The following is an 18,242-nucleotide window of genomic DNA, read 5'->3' on the forward strand; positions in this document are numbered from 1 at the left end:
ATATAAAAAAAGGGTGAGTTTCAAACTAATTACCAAAAAGTGGTAAATTGTGCTGAGCTGGACAAGGTGAGTGCGGAACGCTAACTATAATAGCGTTTTTAAGGTCCGAACGCTATTCAAAATAGCGTCCGCCTGAAAAATTTAGGAGGAGAGTTGGACGCTATTCAAAATAGCGTCCAGCTTTCTTTGCAATAATAAAAAAAAATTTAAAGGTTGGCCAACCTTTTTTTTTTTAATTTTTAATAATTTTATTTTATATTTTAAATAAAATATAAATATTATTTTAATAAATAAAATTATAATATGTAATATTATATATTATAATATTTTTATTATAAATATTAAATTTTAATTTAAAATTAAATTAAAATTTAATAAAATAAAAAATTAAAATTAAAAAATAAATAATTAAAAAATTTTAAGAAAAGTTAGACGCTAATATAAGTAGCGTCTAACTTTTCTTTAAAATTTTAATTATTTTACTTTATATTTTAAATAAATTAAAAATATTATTTTAATAAATAAAATTATAATATATAATATTATATATTATAATATTTTTATTATAAATATTATTTTTTAATTTAAAATTAAATTAAAATTTAATAAAATAAAAAAATAAAATTAAAAAAATTTAAGAAAAGTTGGACATCCAACTTTTCTTTAAATTTTTAATTATTTTACTTTATATTTTAAATAAATTAAAAATATTATTTTAATAAATAAAATTATAATATTATAATAAATTAAAAAATAATATTTATAATAAAAATATTATAATATTTAATATTACATATTATAATTTTATTTATTAAAATAATATTTATATTTTATTTAAAATATAAAATAAAATTATTAAAAAAAAAGGTTGGACGCTACTATAAATAGTGTTCAACCTTTAAACTTTTTTTAATTAATTTTTTATTATTACAAGAAAAGTTGAACGCTACTTATAGTAGCGTCCAACTTTTCTTAAATTTTTTTAATTATTTATTTTTTAATTTTAATTTTTTATTTTATTAAATTTTAATTTAATTTTAAATTAAAAAATAATATTTATAATAAAAATATTATAATATATAATATTACATATTATAATTTTATTTATTAAAATAATATTTATATTTTATTTAAAATATAAAATAAAATTATTAAAAAAAAAGTTGGACACTACTATAAATAGCGTTCAACATTTAAACTTTTTTTAATTAATTTTTTATTATTGCAAGAAAAGTTGAACGCTACTTATAGTAGCGTCCAACTTTTCTTGATTTTTTTTAATTATTTATTTTTTAATTTTAATTTTTAATTTTATTAAATTTTAATTTAATTTTAAATTAAAAAATAATATTTATAATAAAAATATTATAATATATAATATTACATATTATAATTTTATTTATTAAAATAATATTTTTAATTTATTTAAAATATAAAGTGAATTAATTTTTATTATTGCAAGAAAAGTTAGACGCTACTTATAGTAGCGTCCAGCTTTTCTTAAATTTTTTTAATTATTTATTTTTTAATTTTATTTTTTAATTTTATTAAATTTTAATTTAATTTTAAATTAAAAAATAATATTTATAATAAAAATATTATAATATATAATATTACATATTATAATTTTATTTATTAAAATAATATTTTTAATTTATTTAAAATATAAAATAAAATTATTAAAAATTAAAAAAAAAAAAGGTTGGATGCTACTATAAGTAGCGTCCAACCATTAAACTTTTTTTAATTAATTTTTTATTATTGCAAGGAAAGCTGGACGCTATTTTGAATAGCGTCCAGCTCTCCTTCCAAATTTTTCACGCGGACGCTATTTTGAATAGCGTCCGGACCTTAAAAACGCTATTATAATTAGCGTCCCGCACTCACCTTGTCCAGCTCAGCATAATTCACCCCTTTTTGGTAATTAGTTTGAAACTCATCCTTTTTTTGTATTTTGTATTTTTTGATTACACCTTTTTTGTCAAAAGCCCCACCAAAGCATGATCCACAGTCCACACTAGAAGCAGTTGGGAATAGCAACTGTGAGTAGCTATTTTCACCAGTGCTGACTGGAGGAGATGGAGAGGGTTGAATAGGTTTCATAGTTGAACTGCCGCTATGGGCAGGAGCATTATAATGATGAAAGTCCACAATATTAGTGTATAAACCCCGTGGATTTGCAGAAGTACAAATAATTTAGATGTTATAATTAAATGATATAATAAATTTTCATCGTAGTTTTAAATTCATCTTTATTTAATTCAAATTTAACCGTACAAACGGTAGCTATAAAATTGTTGGTGCGTACATCAAACATCCAGCCTAGAGAAGACACGCACGTCACGCAGCTATATTACCCTAATAACTCAAACGTCAAAACAAGTACTCTATGACGGACAATCCTGGAGAACCATGCCAGGGAACTTGAATTTTCACCGTATAACAGAACTCCACTTCCACTCCATCAATCTTGCACGTCTTCGGCCTTTCTGATGCAAACATCTTCATCTCTCCACTTCCCTTCACTCCAATCCTCACTCAACTTCTGTCCTCATCAACCTCTAAAGATTGAATTGCACCACCAGAATTCATCATGTTTACTAATCCAATTGGAGCAAATTGGATTCCTTTCTGTTGACCCCACAAGCTCAAAGGAGCGTAGATTTTGATGATACCAAAACTCAACTAGAATCAAACTAATATTGTTTTAAGTGTTGTGCATCTCAAAGAAAAAGACACAAGGATTTCATGATGGATTCGTGCTTCTGAAGAAAGGATGACATTCTAAGGATAACACAGGACGAATCAAAGGAGATAAAAGAAGAAAAGGTTACCTTCTAAGGCTGCATTGAAAATCAGAATTGAAGGTACATATAGTATAGAAGTTAAGTTTTATTTTTAGGATTACTTGTGAAAAGAATTGAGGAGTAATAGTCAATGATACTTATTTTCAATCTCTCAAAAGATTTTTCTTTTAAATATCATTATTGGCCTAAAAGTATTTGACTATGATTTGGTGTAAAGTTTTATAGTTTTGAAAGTTATGCAGAAAAGTTTTCCTGGTATGCTAACTGGTTTGCTACTTATTTAGTATGCTAATTGGTTTGCTATTTTCTCCAGTATGCTAACTGTCTCAACTCTGCACAACATCGTAGAAAACGATAAAATAACGGCTATTTTCTTGAAATTCGTAACTGTAACATTCAAATGAGTTTCCAAACGATCAAAAACGTTCCAAAGCTATAAATACACCTACCTTTGGCCATTTTGCACTTAATGAAAGACTCTCCACTGTTCAAAATCATAAAAGCTTTCATTCAAAGTGCTCAAAGTGTTTTATTGCTCATCATTGGCTTATTTACTCAACTCTTCTTTATAGATTCTGTTGTATTGAGTGAGAGTGAGTTTTAAACACATTATTATCATTTATAAGAGGTCATTCAAGCACCTATTGAAGCTTGATTGTGATAAAGTGTTTGGGATAACACTTGGTAGAAGTGTGAAGCTACTTGTAAAAGCTTTGGTGAGAAGATTTGTAAAGGGCTTTTGTCTCTTGCCTTTAAAAGAGAAGAATAGTGAAGTGAAGACTCAAAGTGGGATCTTTGAGAGAGTGAATGTAGGCTAGTTGAGCCGAACCACTATAAAAATTTCAGTGTTCATTTTCTCAACCCTTGCTCTTTACATTTATGCATTTTAACTTTATGATTGATATGCTTTTGCTGATATGAAAGTTGAGGCCATTTGCTGTTAACCTTGCTGCAAACTGAGAAAATTAGTTTACTGCTAAATCTGCTAATAACTGATTTAATCTGCTTGTTGTTTGATCTACTGTCAGTGAGTATATCTGGTATACTGCTCTGGTTGCTGTGTTAAAAACTTATCCAGATTACTGATATCTCTGCTGAATGCTGATATAATTTGTTAGATCAGTATACTGATTGCATATAGCCTAACTTTGAATCAACTTGTCAATAGAGTTGTATTGTTCATATTTCACATTAGTAAATTGAGTTGAACCTAGCTGCAATTTTCAAAGGTTTTAAGCAAGAACCGAAAATTATTTTGAAAGTCCAATTCACCCCCCTCTTGGACATATTTTGGGACATCAATTTGGTATCAGAGCTTGTCTCTCTTGCTTGAGGATTAAACCCCTTAGAGTGATCCATACTCATGGCTAGTTCATCTAGAAACTCAGCTGGTATACCTGCCCCCTTAGCTGAAGGTTATTCCATCACTAGACCACCACTTTTTAATGGCACAAATTACTCCTTTTGGAAAACTAGAATGAGAAACTTTATACAATCTGTTGACATTGATGCTTGGAGAATAATTAAAGATGGTCCTTATATTCCTTATAAAACCAGTGAAGGAACTGTACAAATTCCTAAAGCTGAAGTTGAATTTGATGATAATGATTGGAAGAAAATTTCTACAAATGCCAAGGCTATTAACATTCTTCATTGTGCTCTTGATATTAATGAGTATAATCGTATTTCAGGATGTCAAACTGCAAAAGAAATTTGGGACAAACTAGAAGTCACATATGAATGGACTGATGTGGTGAAAGAGTCAAAGGCAAACCTCCTCATCCGTGATTATGAGTTATTTGAGATGAAACCTGGTGAAACTATTGCTGAAATGAGTACAGTTCTGAGATCTTGTCAATCTTCTTAAAGCTCTTGGAAAGAGATTTGAGGAACAAGAACTCGTAAAGAAAATTTTGAGATCTCTTCCAAAGTCATGGGAACCAAAGACTACTATTATTCAAGACACCAAGGATTTCAGAAAATACACCTATGATGAGCTAATTGGTTCCCTCATTGCACATGAGATGATCTATAAGAAAGATGAGAAAGAAAGTGATCAAAAGAAAAAGAAAGGTATAGCTTTCATATCTAAAAAGGTAGATGAGACAAAAAAAAGTGTTGTTCTTAAGGTTAGTTCAAGTGATGATTCAAGTGCTTCAAGTGATGATGATGAAGATATGGCTATGATAGTCAAAAGATTCAAAAGAGCATTTAGAAAAGGTGGAAGCAAATACAAGAAGTTCACAAAGAAATATGCTCCAAAGACTCCAAATCATCCAAGTGAAATAGTTTGTTATGAGTGTAACAAACCAGGCCACATTAAGCCAAAGTGTCCTACATTGAAGAAGAAAAACAAGTTTAGAAAGGATAAAAGCAAAAAGGCAATGGCAGCAACATGGAGTGATAGTGACTCTTCATCAAATGATGAAACAAGTGACAAAGAAGCTGCAAACACTTGTATGATGGCAATTGAAGAAAAAGGTAAAAGCTCACACATCGAAGATAGTGAAAATGAGGTAAATCTTGAACTTTCTAATGTTGATGAATTAGAACTTGCATTTGTGAAGACATATGATAAATATAGAACTTTTAAAAAGAAATGCAAAATTTTGGTTCATGAAAATAGTGCTTTAAAATCAGAAAATATTTCCTTGAGTATGGCTTCAAAGGAAAATGAATTTTACAAATCTCAAATGAAATTATTTAAGGAAGTTAATGATGAGCTTCAAAGATCAAAAGAAGTGTGTGAACAACTTCTTGAGAAAAACAGAATTCTTGAGGCAAAAGTTGAGTCTTTGACATGAGATTTAACTAAATTTACAAAAGGAAAAGAAACACTTGATATACTTCTTGGGAATCAAAGATCCACAAATGAAAAATCTGGAATTGGTTATGATAGATTTATGAAGTATGAAAAATACAAACAATTTTTTATGAAAGCTACATCCTTTTCTCAACCAAATATGACATGCTTTTATTGTAATCGTAAAGGTCATATGATTAATGCTTGTCCTATTAGGAAAGGAACCTTTAAGGCAAAGAAAGTATGGGTGCCTAAAGGAACCCTACCTAATATTACTAACACACAAGGACCCAAAGTTGCTTGGGTACCTAAAACGATTAAGCGATTTCAGTGCGCCTAAGGAGTATGCTGGAAACAGAACATTGGTACATTGATAGTGGCTGCTCTTGGCACATGACAGGAAATAAAGGCAAGTTTTCCTCTCTTACTTTGAAAGAAGAAGGTTATGTCAAATTTGGTGATAAAAACAAAGCTAAAATTATTGGATGTGGAACTATTGGTAAAAATCCTTGCATTGAGAATGTTGCATTAGTTCAAGGATTAAAGTATAATCTTTTAAGTGTTAGTCAACTTTGTGATAATGGTTTTAAAGTCATTTTTACTTCTACACATTGTGAGATTCATGGAAACAATGTTATGTTTGCTGGTGCTAGAATAGATAATATTTACCTACTTGATTTAACAAGTCTTGAAGAAAATTGTGAAACATGCTTTATGACTTCAGATGATAGTGCATGGTTATGGCATAGAAAATTAGGACATGCTAGCATGAGTACACTTGATAAACTCTCTAGAAGGAACCTTGTTAGAGGACTTCCGAAATTAAGATTTGAAAAAGAATTTCAATGCAAAGCTTGTGCACTTGGTAAGCATACAAAATCATCTTTTAAATCAAAAAATGTTGTAACTACGTCTAGAGCATTGGAATTACTACATCTTGATCTTTTTGGTCCAATCACACCTAGAAGTCTAGGAGGCAAGGCATATACATTTGTAATTATTGATGATTTTTCAAGATTCACATGGACTTTCTTTCTTGCTCATAAAGATGAAACCTTTGATATATTTGAAGCTTTTTGCAAAAGAACTCAAAATGAAAAAGGATATTGCATTACATCTTTGAGGAGTGATCATGAAAAAGAATTTGAAAATAATTTGTTTGAAAATTTCTGCTCTCAAAATGGTATTTATCATACATTTTCAGCTCCTAGAACTCCACAACAAAATGGAGTTGTTGAAAGGAAAAACAGATCTTTGCAAGAAATGGCAAGAACAATACTGAATGAAAACAGTTTGCCAAAATATTTCTGGGCATAAGCTGTAAATACAACATGCTACATTCTGAACAGAGTTTCCATTAGAGCTATTTTAAAGAAAACTCCTTATGAACTATGGAAAGGAAGAAAACCCAATATTGCATATTTTCATGTCTTTGGTTGCAAATGTTACATTTTGAATAACAAAGACAGCAATCTCAAGAAATTTGATGCTAAATCTTGTGAATGAATATTTTTAGGCTATTCAACAACTAGCAAAGCATATAGGATTTTAAATATAAAAACATTGACCATGGAAGAATCAATGCATATTCTTTTTGATGATGCTAACACTTCCTTGCAAAGGAAAGATTCTTGTGATGATGATATTGAGCAGATTCTAAATTCAAAGAATTCGAATAAAGATGAGCTTGAATCAAAAGAACTAGTAGAGGATGATCAAAATGATAAAGAAGAAGAACTTCCTTGCTCCACAAATGTTGAAATTCAAGAAGACTCCCAACCAAATGTGGAAGAACTACAAATTGAGGAACCTCAACATCAAGATATTCCACAAGAATGGAGGTACCACAGAAATCATTCTAAAGATGACATTCTTGATAGTCCATCACAAAGAATGATGACAAGAGCTCAACTTAGAAGATATTTTGGTAATGTTGCTTTTGTTTCTCAATTGGAACCCAAAACATATGATGATGCTCAAAATGATGAAAATTGGCTTTTTGCTATGCAAGAGGAATTAAATCAATTTGACAGAAATAAAGTGTGGACACTTGTTCCTAAACCTAAAAAGCACTCTGTTATTGGAACTAAATGGGTATTTAGGAATAAGATGGATGAAAAAGGACATGTAGTTAGAAATAAAGCTAGACTAGTAACTCAAGGATACAACCAAGAGGAAGGTATTGATTTTGATGAAACCTTTGCTCCGGTTGCTAGAATTGAAGCTATTAAAATGTTATGTGCATTTGCATGTTTTAAGAATTTCATGCTTTATCAAATGGATGTTAAAAGTGCATTCTTAAATGGATATATTGATGAAGAAGTTTATGTAGCTCAACCTCCTGGTTTTGAAGACCCTCACTTTCCAAATCATGTTTACAAGCTTACTAAAGCTCTCTATGGTTTAAAGCAAGCTCCTAGAGCATGGTATGAGAGACTTAGTAAATTTTTGCTTCAAAATGATTTTAAAAGAGGAAAAGTGAATACTACTCTTTTCATTAAGAAACTAGGAAAAGACATGCTTATTGTGCAAATCTATGAAGATGATATTATTTTTGGTGCTACTAACCATTCTCTTTGTAAGAAATTTTCCAAAATGATGAAAAGTGTATTTGAAATGAGTATGATGGGTGAACTTACTTTCTTCCTTGGACTGCAAATTAAGCAAATGAAAGATGAAATTTTTATAAATCAGTCCAAGTACATAAAGGATATGCTAAAGAAGTTCAAAATGGAAGATATGAAAAGTATCGGAACTCCTATGAGCTCAACAATTAAATTGGAGAGAGATGAAAAAGGTAAAGAGGTAGATAACAAACTTTATAGAGGTATGATTGGTTCTATACTCTACTTGACAGCATCTAGACCAGATATTCATTTCAGTGTATGTTTATATGCAAGATTTCAATCATGTCCAAAAGAATCTCATCTTGTAGCTGTTAAAAGAATTTTTAAGTACCTCATTGGCACTCACAACATTGGCTTGTGGTATCCAAAGTGTGAATCATTTGATCTTATTGGTTATAGTGATTCAGATTTTGCTGGTAGTAGACTGGACAGAAAAAGCACTTCTGGAACTTGTCAATTTCTAGGTCATGCATTAGTTTCATGGCACAGTAAAAAGCAAACCTCTGTTGCACTTTCTACTGCAGAAGCTGAATATATTGCAGCTGGAAGTTGTGTTGCACAGATTTTGTGGATGAAACAACAGCTTGAAGATTTTGAAATTAAATTTGATCATATTCCCATAAGATGTGACAATACTAGTGCTATAAACCTATCAAAAAATCCTGTTCAACACTCTAGAAGCAAGCATATTGAAATTAGACATCATTTTATTAGGGATCATGTTCAAAATGGTGATATTCAAATTGAATTTGTCCCTTCTGAAAAACAGCTTGCTGACATTTTTACAAAGCCACTTAATGAGGAAATTTTCTGCAAAATAAGAAGAGAACTTGGTATGATTGATGCTCTTGATTAAGTTTTGATGCATTCTCATGTTTCTATATAAAAATGAAGTGATATATGTTGGTTTGTAGTGTTAAAAATGCATTCTGATACCTTTAGTCATTTTGTACTTAATGAAAGACTCTCCACTGTTCGAAATCATAAAAGCTTTCATTCAAAGTGCTCAAAGTGTTTTATTGCTCATCATTGGCTTATTTACTCAACTCTTCTTTATAGATTCTGTTGTATTGAGTGAGAGTGAGTTTTAAACACATTATTATCATTTATGAGAGGTCATTCAAGCACCTATTGAAGTTTGATTGTGATAAAGTGTTTGGGATAACATTTGGTAGAAGTGTGAAACTACTTGTAAAAGCTTTGGTGAGAAGATTTGTAAAGGGCTTTTGTCTCTTGCCTTTAAAAGAGAAGAATAGTGAAGTGAAGACTTAAAGTGGGATCTTTAAGAGAGTGGATGTAGGCTAGTTGAGCCGAACCACTATAAAAATTTCAGTGTTCATTTTCTCAACTCTTACTCTTTACATTTATGCATTTTAACTTTATGATTGATATGCTTTTGCTGATATGAAAGTTGAGGCTATTTGCTATTAACCTTGCTGCAAACTGAGAAAATTAGTTTACTGCTAAATCTGCTGATATTTGATTTAATCTGCTTGTTGTTTGATCTGCTGTCAGTGAGTATATCTGGTATACTGCTCTGGTTGCTGTGTTAAAAACTTATCCAGATAATGCTGATATAATTTGTTAGATCAGTATACTGATTGCATATAGCCTAAATTTGAATCAACTTGTCAATAGAGTTGTATTGTTCATATTTCACATTAGTAAATTGAGTTGAACCTAGCTGCAATTTTCAAAGGTTTTGAGCAAGAACCGAAAATTGTTTTTAAAGTCCAATTCACCCCCCTCTTGGACATATTTTGGGATATCACTTTCCTCGACAAGATGTGCACTGGAGAACTCTAATCTCTCTGCTGCTTGCCCCATGAGCTTGAGTTTCTTTTTCTGGAATAAATACACAGCAAATGAGTACACACCTTCCATGGGAACCGAGTTCATTCCATTTTCCCATTCAATATCTTCCGGAGTTGTCAAACAGTCCACCCTATTTGAAAACCTTGGGGCACCTTTGCTCCTCCTAGTTATGCAGCACCATCCTCCTCCTTGACAATTAAAGAGTCCAAGAATTCCTGTATACTGAAACGAAACCAAACGGAAAACAAGAACCAAAGTCTATATATCAATTATTTGAGGGTATATATTATATAATATCTTACTTTGTTGAGGTTCCAAAGCTTGAGCATTGTTTCCCCATCACGTAAAGGGTCCTGGAAAGGGCAATCTCTAGTAGGAAGAGCATATGAGTGGCAAAGAAGAATGGAGCCATCTGGCAACACTAGGGTCTTAAGCAACTTGAAGTTGTGTTCTCGGATACGGTGGCTCACATAAATTGGTCCCCAGAGATGGCTCTCGATGCAGCATGAAATTCAGCTAAAGGGTGAGTGGTTTGGAACATGTCCCAATCTGGGCGTATGAAATTGCCCATCTACAAGCGATTATAGGCACAGTGCACAATATGGCATCCTTGCAGCCAAAATGATCCTCTTGGATCTCCCGCATGGTCGGTGCCCCAAAAGTCATCTCCTACAATATTCACAGCAATCAGATGATGGCTATGTAATGCCTTCCTGCGTTTAATTTCTGATTATAGATTCTCGATTCTCAATTCTCAAAGACATACCAACGCGTCCAAGTGATATAGCCTCCGTTCCAAGCAACATGAAGTCATTGCCTTGCTCCATACTTGCAATGACACCGTTTCCATTGAAATGGTTCCTAATAGAAGCACTAAGTGCCTTGTAATAAGCTTTGGCAACTTCCACTCGTCCACCATATTCCTCCGATACCATCTCCAGCAACTACACCCAAATAAAATGCTCAAATAGAAATTCTCATAGAAGCATGAAAATTGATATCAATTAAAAGATTTTCATTCCAAAATCGAGAACTTACATGAATAACATCGATCTTGACACCATCAATCCCAGCTGAGACAAGATGGGAGTGGAGCCCATCGTACAGCTATACGCCAACTCTGGCGGGACAAACCCAATTCCATACGTCAGAATTTTATTCGCAGCCAAATCATCCATTGTTTTCTGCAAGCCCTGCGACAATCTAGGAACAATGACCTTAGACTCGGGCATTGCAGGGGCCTTGGGTCTAACCCCACCCCAATACCCAAGAAATGCATGCCAAACGTATGCGTCCTCCACAGTCCTGAATTCCTCTTTAAGATCCTCAATAAAAGCACCCATACCCTTATCCAAGGGTACCTTAGGACTCTCATAGTCCTTGAATTTATAATTTACTTCGAAGGTTTTCAGTCTAGGATTCTTATTGGGCATTATAGTGCCAGTTCGATCCATACCTTCTACGTCAGGGATAGGGTCCTGGTCATCATGCATATGGACTGCCCCATCATCGATAAGGACCCACTTGGGCGGGCACCCTCCCTCCAGGAGGCCCTTGACCCCATCTTTGACTGCTGTAGGATTAACTTCACGTTGCACTGCATCCCAAGTGCACCAGCCAAATTGTCCACAATATATTTGGTGGGCTTTTCTCCTCCAAAAGCTTGAAAGCGCCCGAATGGGCCTTTACGACTTTCATGGCATCTCTCACAAGCGTGTATGGGTCGTCACCAACATGTATCTACAAACATTTCCTAAACCTGGATTCGCACACCCGACTGGACCCACTTTCCACACAAATATCCATGTAGTCGTCAACCCCTGCCTGAAGCGAAGAACTGAAGGATCCTTCAAAGAGTGGAAGTAGAAGAACGTAGGGTCTGCCAGAGTCACTTCTGTCCAAAATCATCATCTGGGTCCCGACTTCCGCATCTTTTCCATTATGACCAATCCAGTGGGTGCTCCACCACACCTTGAATCTGAATATGCTCATGAACCTTATCCCACTGAGCTTGCCAATGGGTGTCGCGTGCCAGCTCCTGGGCTTATCCCTGTCAAACCCCACGAAGCATCCCACAGCGGTTTTGGTAAACGATGATGGTATAACAACAATATTGGCAGGGACTTGTTCGAGAATTGGATGATCGTTGAGAAGAAAGGTAGATTCCTCTAGTGTGATTGATAAGGGCAATTTGCCATAATTTACATTCGGCGATGGAGATTGTCAGGTCCAGTGATGTGGTGTTAAAAAGACAGCCGATAGAGCCCTTCTCAAAAAAGGGGGTCGAGCGGTTGCGGTGCGCTTACGCGGTGGAAGTTGGAAATTTTCTACACGCAGGATCTCGTTGGAAATGGAAAGGAAGACGAGGCAAATTTTAAAATAGAATAATAAATTACAACTAAATTTGTAAGATTTAACCCAAAAAAAATTACATTTGATTTTTAAATTTTATTTTTTTAATAATTTAATTTTATTTTTTATTTTTATTAATAAATTAATCTTAATAATTATAAATTTTGAGATTAATTTGTAAATAACAGTAAAATATGATATATAATTTATAATATAAATAAAATTTAAAAACTAAATCGTTACCAACCTATGAACTTAGTTATAATTTAAAAGAAAATTTGGGTATTAATAAAAATTAATTTTATTTAATGTTGTTGCTTAAAAATTTAATTTTTAATGAATTATAAAAAATACACTCACATTAATATAATTTAACAAAAACATATAATAATTTTTAAAAAAATTGACTGATATGACAGTTATTTTTAATGTATAAAATATTAAATTTTAATTGAAATTGAAATTAAATTATCCTTTAATTAATTATGAAATATATTAAATCAACATATGGCATTTATTTAAAAAATGTTTGCGCATTAATGGAGCTGCGGTGGGCAGAAATTTCTATGCCATCTTGTATTTGGCCTGGAATGTTGTAGGATATTATGGCTGATGATGTGAGCCGAAAGAAAGAGCAAACAAATTGAATAATTAACATTACTAACACTAACACTTGCTGTTCTTTGTCGTTAGTAGTAAGCAATTAAAAATCTTTTTTACCATAGAAAAAGGATTACGTAGTGAGATGCACTTCGATGGCTAAATTTAGAGAAGGTTTAATGCTTAATTTATTTTTATATTTATTAAATATGTCTAATTTAATACATTCTCTATTTTAAGTTAAATTAGTAAAAATATTTTTATTTGAACTCACATAGACTCAATTTTTATTGTGAGAAACTCACGGCGTGAGTTGAATTTTTTTTATTTATGGACTAATTTTTAATTTATTTTTATATTTGTTGGTTATATCTAATTTTAATCATTTTTTTTAATTTAAATTATTATATCTAATAAATATAATATTGGGGCAAATTTGAAAAATAAACGGATGGTGGCTCAAGTATTGTTTGAAGTCGAAGATGACATGAGGCCGAGGCTGGGCCCAAATTGAGGTGATTTTCTAGGCCCAACCGATGTGTATTTTGTATCATGAATTACAGAAGAAGGTAAACACCCATAGCCATGGAGATGGAGACGGACATGGAGATGGAGGAAAGTAAAGAAACCGATTCGCAATCGCAAGCGACAGAGGGAGATGATTGTTCATTTGTGTGGGACGAAACCACTCGCCTCTACTTCCATGCTAGGTTTCTACCTTAAAACTACTTCCGTTCTATTCTTTAAGACTACACTGATCATACGTTTATGTGGACCTCCTTTAATTCACTGTCAAACACAGATTTGATTGAATAAAAACCTTTGCTTTTACCAATCATGACCCCCGCCCCCCTCCACACCCCCTTCCTTTTTTTTGACATCATTATTCCTTTAAATTCTTGTGGTTCTCAGCATGTTGTGGAATTATTCTGTGCTTTAATTGATTTTTTTTTTTGCTAATTTTTTGGTTGATTTTTCATTTTAATTCTCGTTCCTCTCGATATTCTGCAGCACTGGATTTTACCATGACCCTACTGCTGGCTGGTACTATAGCAGTAGAGATGGACTTTATTACAAGTTTGAGAATGGGAGTTATGTGCTTTTGGAATTCGACAAGGTACCATTTCAGGTTTTCGGATTCTTCTCTGGCAATGATTGTATTCTCTTGATTCTTCTTTACTCATTATGTTGTGTTCTCGCTTCCTACACCCCACCTCTTTCTCTCTTTTTTCTCTAGGTTAATGCAATTGAATCACATAGTTCACCAGGAATAGTTCCTGATAATTCTGTTCAAGATGAGTCATCTACACAGTTCTGTTGCCATAGTGAGGAGAATGTTTCTTCATTGCCAATGGATCAATCTGATGCCTACCCATTTAGTGAAACTGTTCCCGATGAAAGTGCTCTCGGTGAGCCACCGTGCATGTGTAAGAATTGTTGATAGCTTGTGTTGCTTCAATCACAAATTTATTGTTGAGAAAACAGTTTCTTACATTATAAGACTGTATTGCCAACAGTATACTCCTTGTTGCACCCTCTCTTTGCACCATAGTTTGCAGTTTTGCTGGGTCATAGCCGATTGTATCTGTTGATCTAAAGAAAATTATTAGGACAGAAAAAATTTAATCATTTAAAAATTTGACAATATCTCTTAAATTTATCTATGTCTAAAAGCTGCCACGTGCCTTGTTTCTTTCATCAAGTGGTGATTAACTTTATGTTTTACATGATGGTTAGTTAGGATGTGTCCATGTACCAACCAAGCAAGGTGGTTGATAAGTCTGGTTAAGGCCTTCCCTGTCAACTTGCTTGTTTCTTTTGCCTTATTGAAAACACTTCAATGTAAATTTTTTTTGTAAGTGCATTATTTTTTCCCTATTCTTTCAACAGGGTACACAAAATGCACTACTGATCAACCAACTGAAAATCCACCTCCACCATCAGAGTGGTATGCCACATCTTTTTATTACGAACCGTTGTTTCTTCGTATCAGATGTTACTAAATTATGCATCTTTAAACAGTGTATATATTCAATTCAGGTTAGAAGAAACCCTCATCAACCTTTATCTCTCTGGGTATAACCAAGTAATCAATAATGTTGATGTTTCAGCAGCGTCTTTGGAAGTCAATGGCGGCGATAGCTTAAACTGTTCGGCTGATGGTTTGTCACTCTTTTCTTTATAAAAGTGCTGTACACTTTGGTTGAAAGTTTCTCTGCTTTGAGCATAACCTAAATGGTTTTATGTTGGTAAGGTGCGTCTAATGATGATACTCAGATGTTAAAAGATGGTGATTGGATCTCAGAACATCATTGTAAAGTAACTGATGAATGTGAAAGTACCATAGATAAAGGTATTGCCTGCTAGTGTGCTGCTTAAGATCATCTAATGGAAATGATGAATGTTCTATTTATTTTTCCCTTTGCCAAGTGCTTTATTTTGTTTAGATTTTACCCCTTCAACAAAGTGCATAATAATTATTACTTATAGATGCATTCAGTGAGTACTCATATTTTACTAATGAAACCACTCAACAACGCTTGTCAAAAGCTATGCATGAAAGAGTGAAGTGTGGAAATTCTATTCTTAAGGTCCTTCACCTATGGCACTTTCTGGGTGGATATAGACTGGGAGTTATGAGCTTTTTGCTTGCAGATGCTTCAAGGGATGAAGAAAATTGGCAAGCTCAGTATGGTGAAGTAGTTCATTCTAGGGAACAGCCAGTACAAGATATTCGTGCTGTGGATTTGTGGGACTGGGCAAAGATCACAGGTTTCGGAAAGGATGGAAAAGGTCAGACAACTAGGCTGGTTGGACGGCTGGTGAAACAGTCTGCTAAGCTTCATCCTTCTATGCCTTCCAGTGGCAGTTTTTTCAGAACTGCTCCAATATGTGAAGCACATCTTGACCTGGTACGAGTTAGAACAGGTTCGAATTTGCCTCATTTAATAGACTATGCAATGATTCTAGCATATTATGTGCCAGATTGATATTAGCTGGCGTAATATGCTTAGGGTGATTGCAGATGCAGGGGAATACAAGAAAATTGTTTTTGTGAAAGTTTAAATACACTCCATATATTGTGTGCATTTACCCTGCTTAAATTTCTTTTTGTTTCAGGGCAAGTGTATAAGTTGCATAGTCCTTGTGCAAGATACTTGGCTTCCTTGTCAAGTTATGATTCTGCCAACCCAACAAAAGATTGGGGTGTCCCTGAATTATCAATGAACATTCAATATATCCCCTTAACAAAATCTAGTGAGAAAAGTGAACTAAAATTGGCAGATGAAGACACTGATTGCAAGGGCATGTTTACATCACCCAGTCATCATTCCATATCTAAAAAGGTAACTTGTGTGACATGGTAGATTCATTTGAAACGCTAACCTTACCGTATCTTATTTTTATTAAATATCTAGTAGACAAGCGTTTTAAACCACATAGAAAATATTTTGAAGTCATTTCACTGGTATAAGATGAAGAGGTTACACAGAAGAACTTATCCAGGTGCATTTAGTGGCTTCTGTCATCCAAAAAATGATGGCGCTAAGTAATTTTGAAGTCTCAATGGTATTTGACGCTATTAGTTGATATGGACTTGGTGTCTATGGGAGCTGAACGATGAAAAAAAAAATCCATTTAGCAAACCCCAATTAGTTTGGGATTAAGGCTTAGTTGTTGTTGTTGCTCAGCACCTTACAGTTGACATAATGGCTGAGAGTATCAGTCCATTTTTCCCCCATGCCCTGGCTGTAATTGACTTAATAGTGTCCAAGTTATAGAACCTCCTGATATAGTTTATGATCATAATAGGATGGGTCTAATAAAAAATGATTCCTTAATCAGGTTATGACCAAACCTATTATCCGTTATGAAGTAGATTTTGGTTTTTCTGGTCTTTAATCTGTATGTCAACTTCTAAACCTTGTAAGTGTACTTTGGTTGGCATGTGATGTTTAGATCTTACTTGCAGGATATTACAATGGTTGTGAATTCGTATTGTGATCATTTCACTTTAGATTTTGTGTATATCATATCTCATGCCATTTTCTTTCCTCTATATATAAAGGCTTTCTTTGGAATAAATCATTTGCAAGAAAAGAATTAAATTGAATTCTCACAAAATCATACTTGATTTCTATTTCCTTCTAAAATGAAAATTTTGTTAAGTTAAAAAGAATTGAATTATTTCATTCCAAACATAAGAATTGATAAAAAGGAAATCAATTTAATTAATTTCTTATAAAATTTTAGTTTCCAAATTAGGGGAGTATGGATTATATGTATCTTCTTCACAATCTGTTTTGTTTCAGTGTTAACGTATCCCTTGGCTTGTTTCCAGCAAAGAATCTATGAATATAGGGATAGAGCTGCTGAGAGGAGAAACTTTCATGGTGGTTTTGGTGTGGGCCCTGGGCAAAAGAGTACATTAGTTGATGAAGTTTGTAGCCCTTCATCTCCTGTTTCGACTTCTACAGAGAATGCTGCAGCTGAAGCCTTGAACATGTCATTTGGAACTGGGAGTTATGCCAGGAAAATGCTTGAAAAGATGGGCTGGAAGGAGGTAAATTCTACTGACGGTGGCATAACATCAGTTTGTTTGCGCTACTCATGGAACAATTGAATTAACCCAGAAAAAAAAAAAAAAAAAAAAAAAAAGACCTTCTATGCTTGAATTCTACGCGAAACATGACCACTTAGCTCTCTAACTTAGATGCTCATTTTTTTTCATCTGTTTTTGACATTTAAAAGTAATAGAAGCCCTATTTCAATGAAGTAAGTAGTTTTATCATGTTTTAGTTTTGTGTCATGAATTGGATGAATTAGATTTCATGGGCATGTGTGGATCCATGTGGTTGACAAGAGTTATCTTTTCCTCATTTACAATTTATTTGCAGGGGGAGGGTCTGGGCAACACAAGAAAGGGCTTGATCAAGCCTCTACAAGCAGTTGGAAACGTAGGCAATGCTGGAGTGGGGTGGCCTGGCGGCAGAATGACCGAGTAAAGAACAACTGACAGCTGAATATTTGTTTGGGAGAATTATTAGTTTTCTGTATGTTTGTCATTATTCATCAGCATGTCTCTGTATATTTATAAATATATTAGTGTATCTATAACCTTTTATTTTATCTACCATTTAATCATTCCGTATAGATTTTGAATCAACGTTTCACTGATGCTATTCAGGAGCAAGATCGCAGTCATTTCAAACGATATCTTAGCATTTAATATCTATT

The 18,242-nt window shown here is 33.1% G+C and overlaps 1 protein-coding gene and 1 pseudogene across 6 annotated transcripts; one reads left to right on the top strand and one right to left on the bottom strand.

Annotated features, from left to right (window-relative positions):
• Nucleotides 1-9,880: 9,880 nt before the first annotated feature.
• LOC110642580 (galactinol--sucrose galactosyltransferase-like) lies at nucleotides 9,881-12,275 on the bottom strand (annotated as a pseudogene).
• A 1,280-nt stretch (nucleotides 12,276-13,555) lies between these two features.
• LOC110642584 (uncharacterized) lies at nucleotides 13,556-18,158 on the top strand. Of its 6 annotated transcripts, none has more exons than XM_058139163.1 (10): nucleotides 13,556-13,714; nucleotides 14,016-14,121; nucleotides 14,242-14,431; nucleotides 14,895-14,952; nucleotides 15,027-15,166; nucleotides 15,259-15,357; nucleotides 15,660-15,932; nucleotides 16,125-16,351; nucleotides 17,347-17,568; nucleotides 17,903-18,158. In XM_058139163.1, exons 1-10 carry the CDS (start codon nucleotides 13,590-13,592, stop codon nucleotides 18,008-18,010), a joined length of 1,548 nt encoding a protein of 515 aa, XP_057995146.1. In that variant the 5' UTR covers nucleotides 13,556-13,589; the 3' UTR covers nucleotides 18,011-18,158. The 6 variants fall into 6 exon arrangements, with proteins under 6 accessions (XP_057995146.1, XP_057995147.1, XP_057995148.1 ...); XM_058139164.1 differs by having other exon boundaries at nucleotides 15,045-15,166; XM_058139165.1 differs by having other exon boundaries at nucleotides 14,242-14,413.
• Nucleotides 18,159-18,242: the final 84 nt, after the last annotated feature.

Source organism: Hevea brasiliensis, chromosome 17 (assembly GCF_030052815.1).
Source record: "Hevea brasiliensis isolate MT/VB/25A 57/8 chromosome 17, ASM3005281v1, whole genome shotgun sequence".
NCBI lineage: Eukaryota > Viridiplantae > Streptophyta > Magnoliopsida > Malpighiales > Euphorbiaceae > Hevea > Hevea brasiliensis.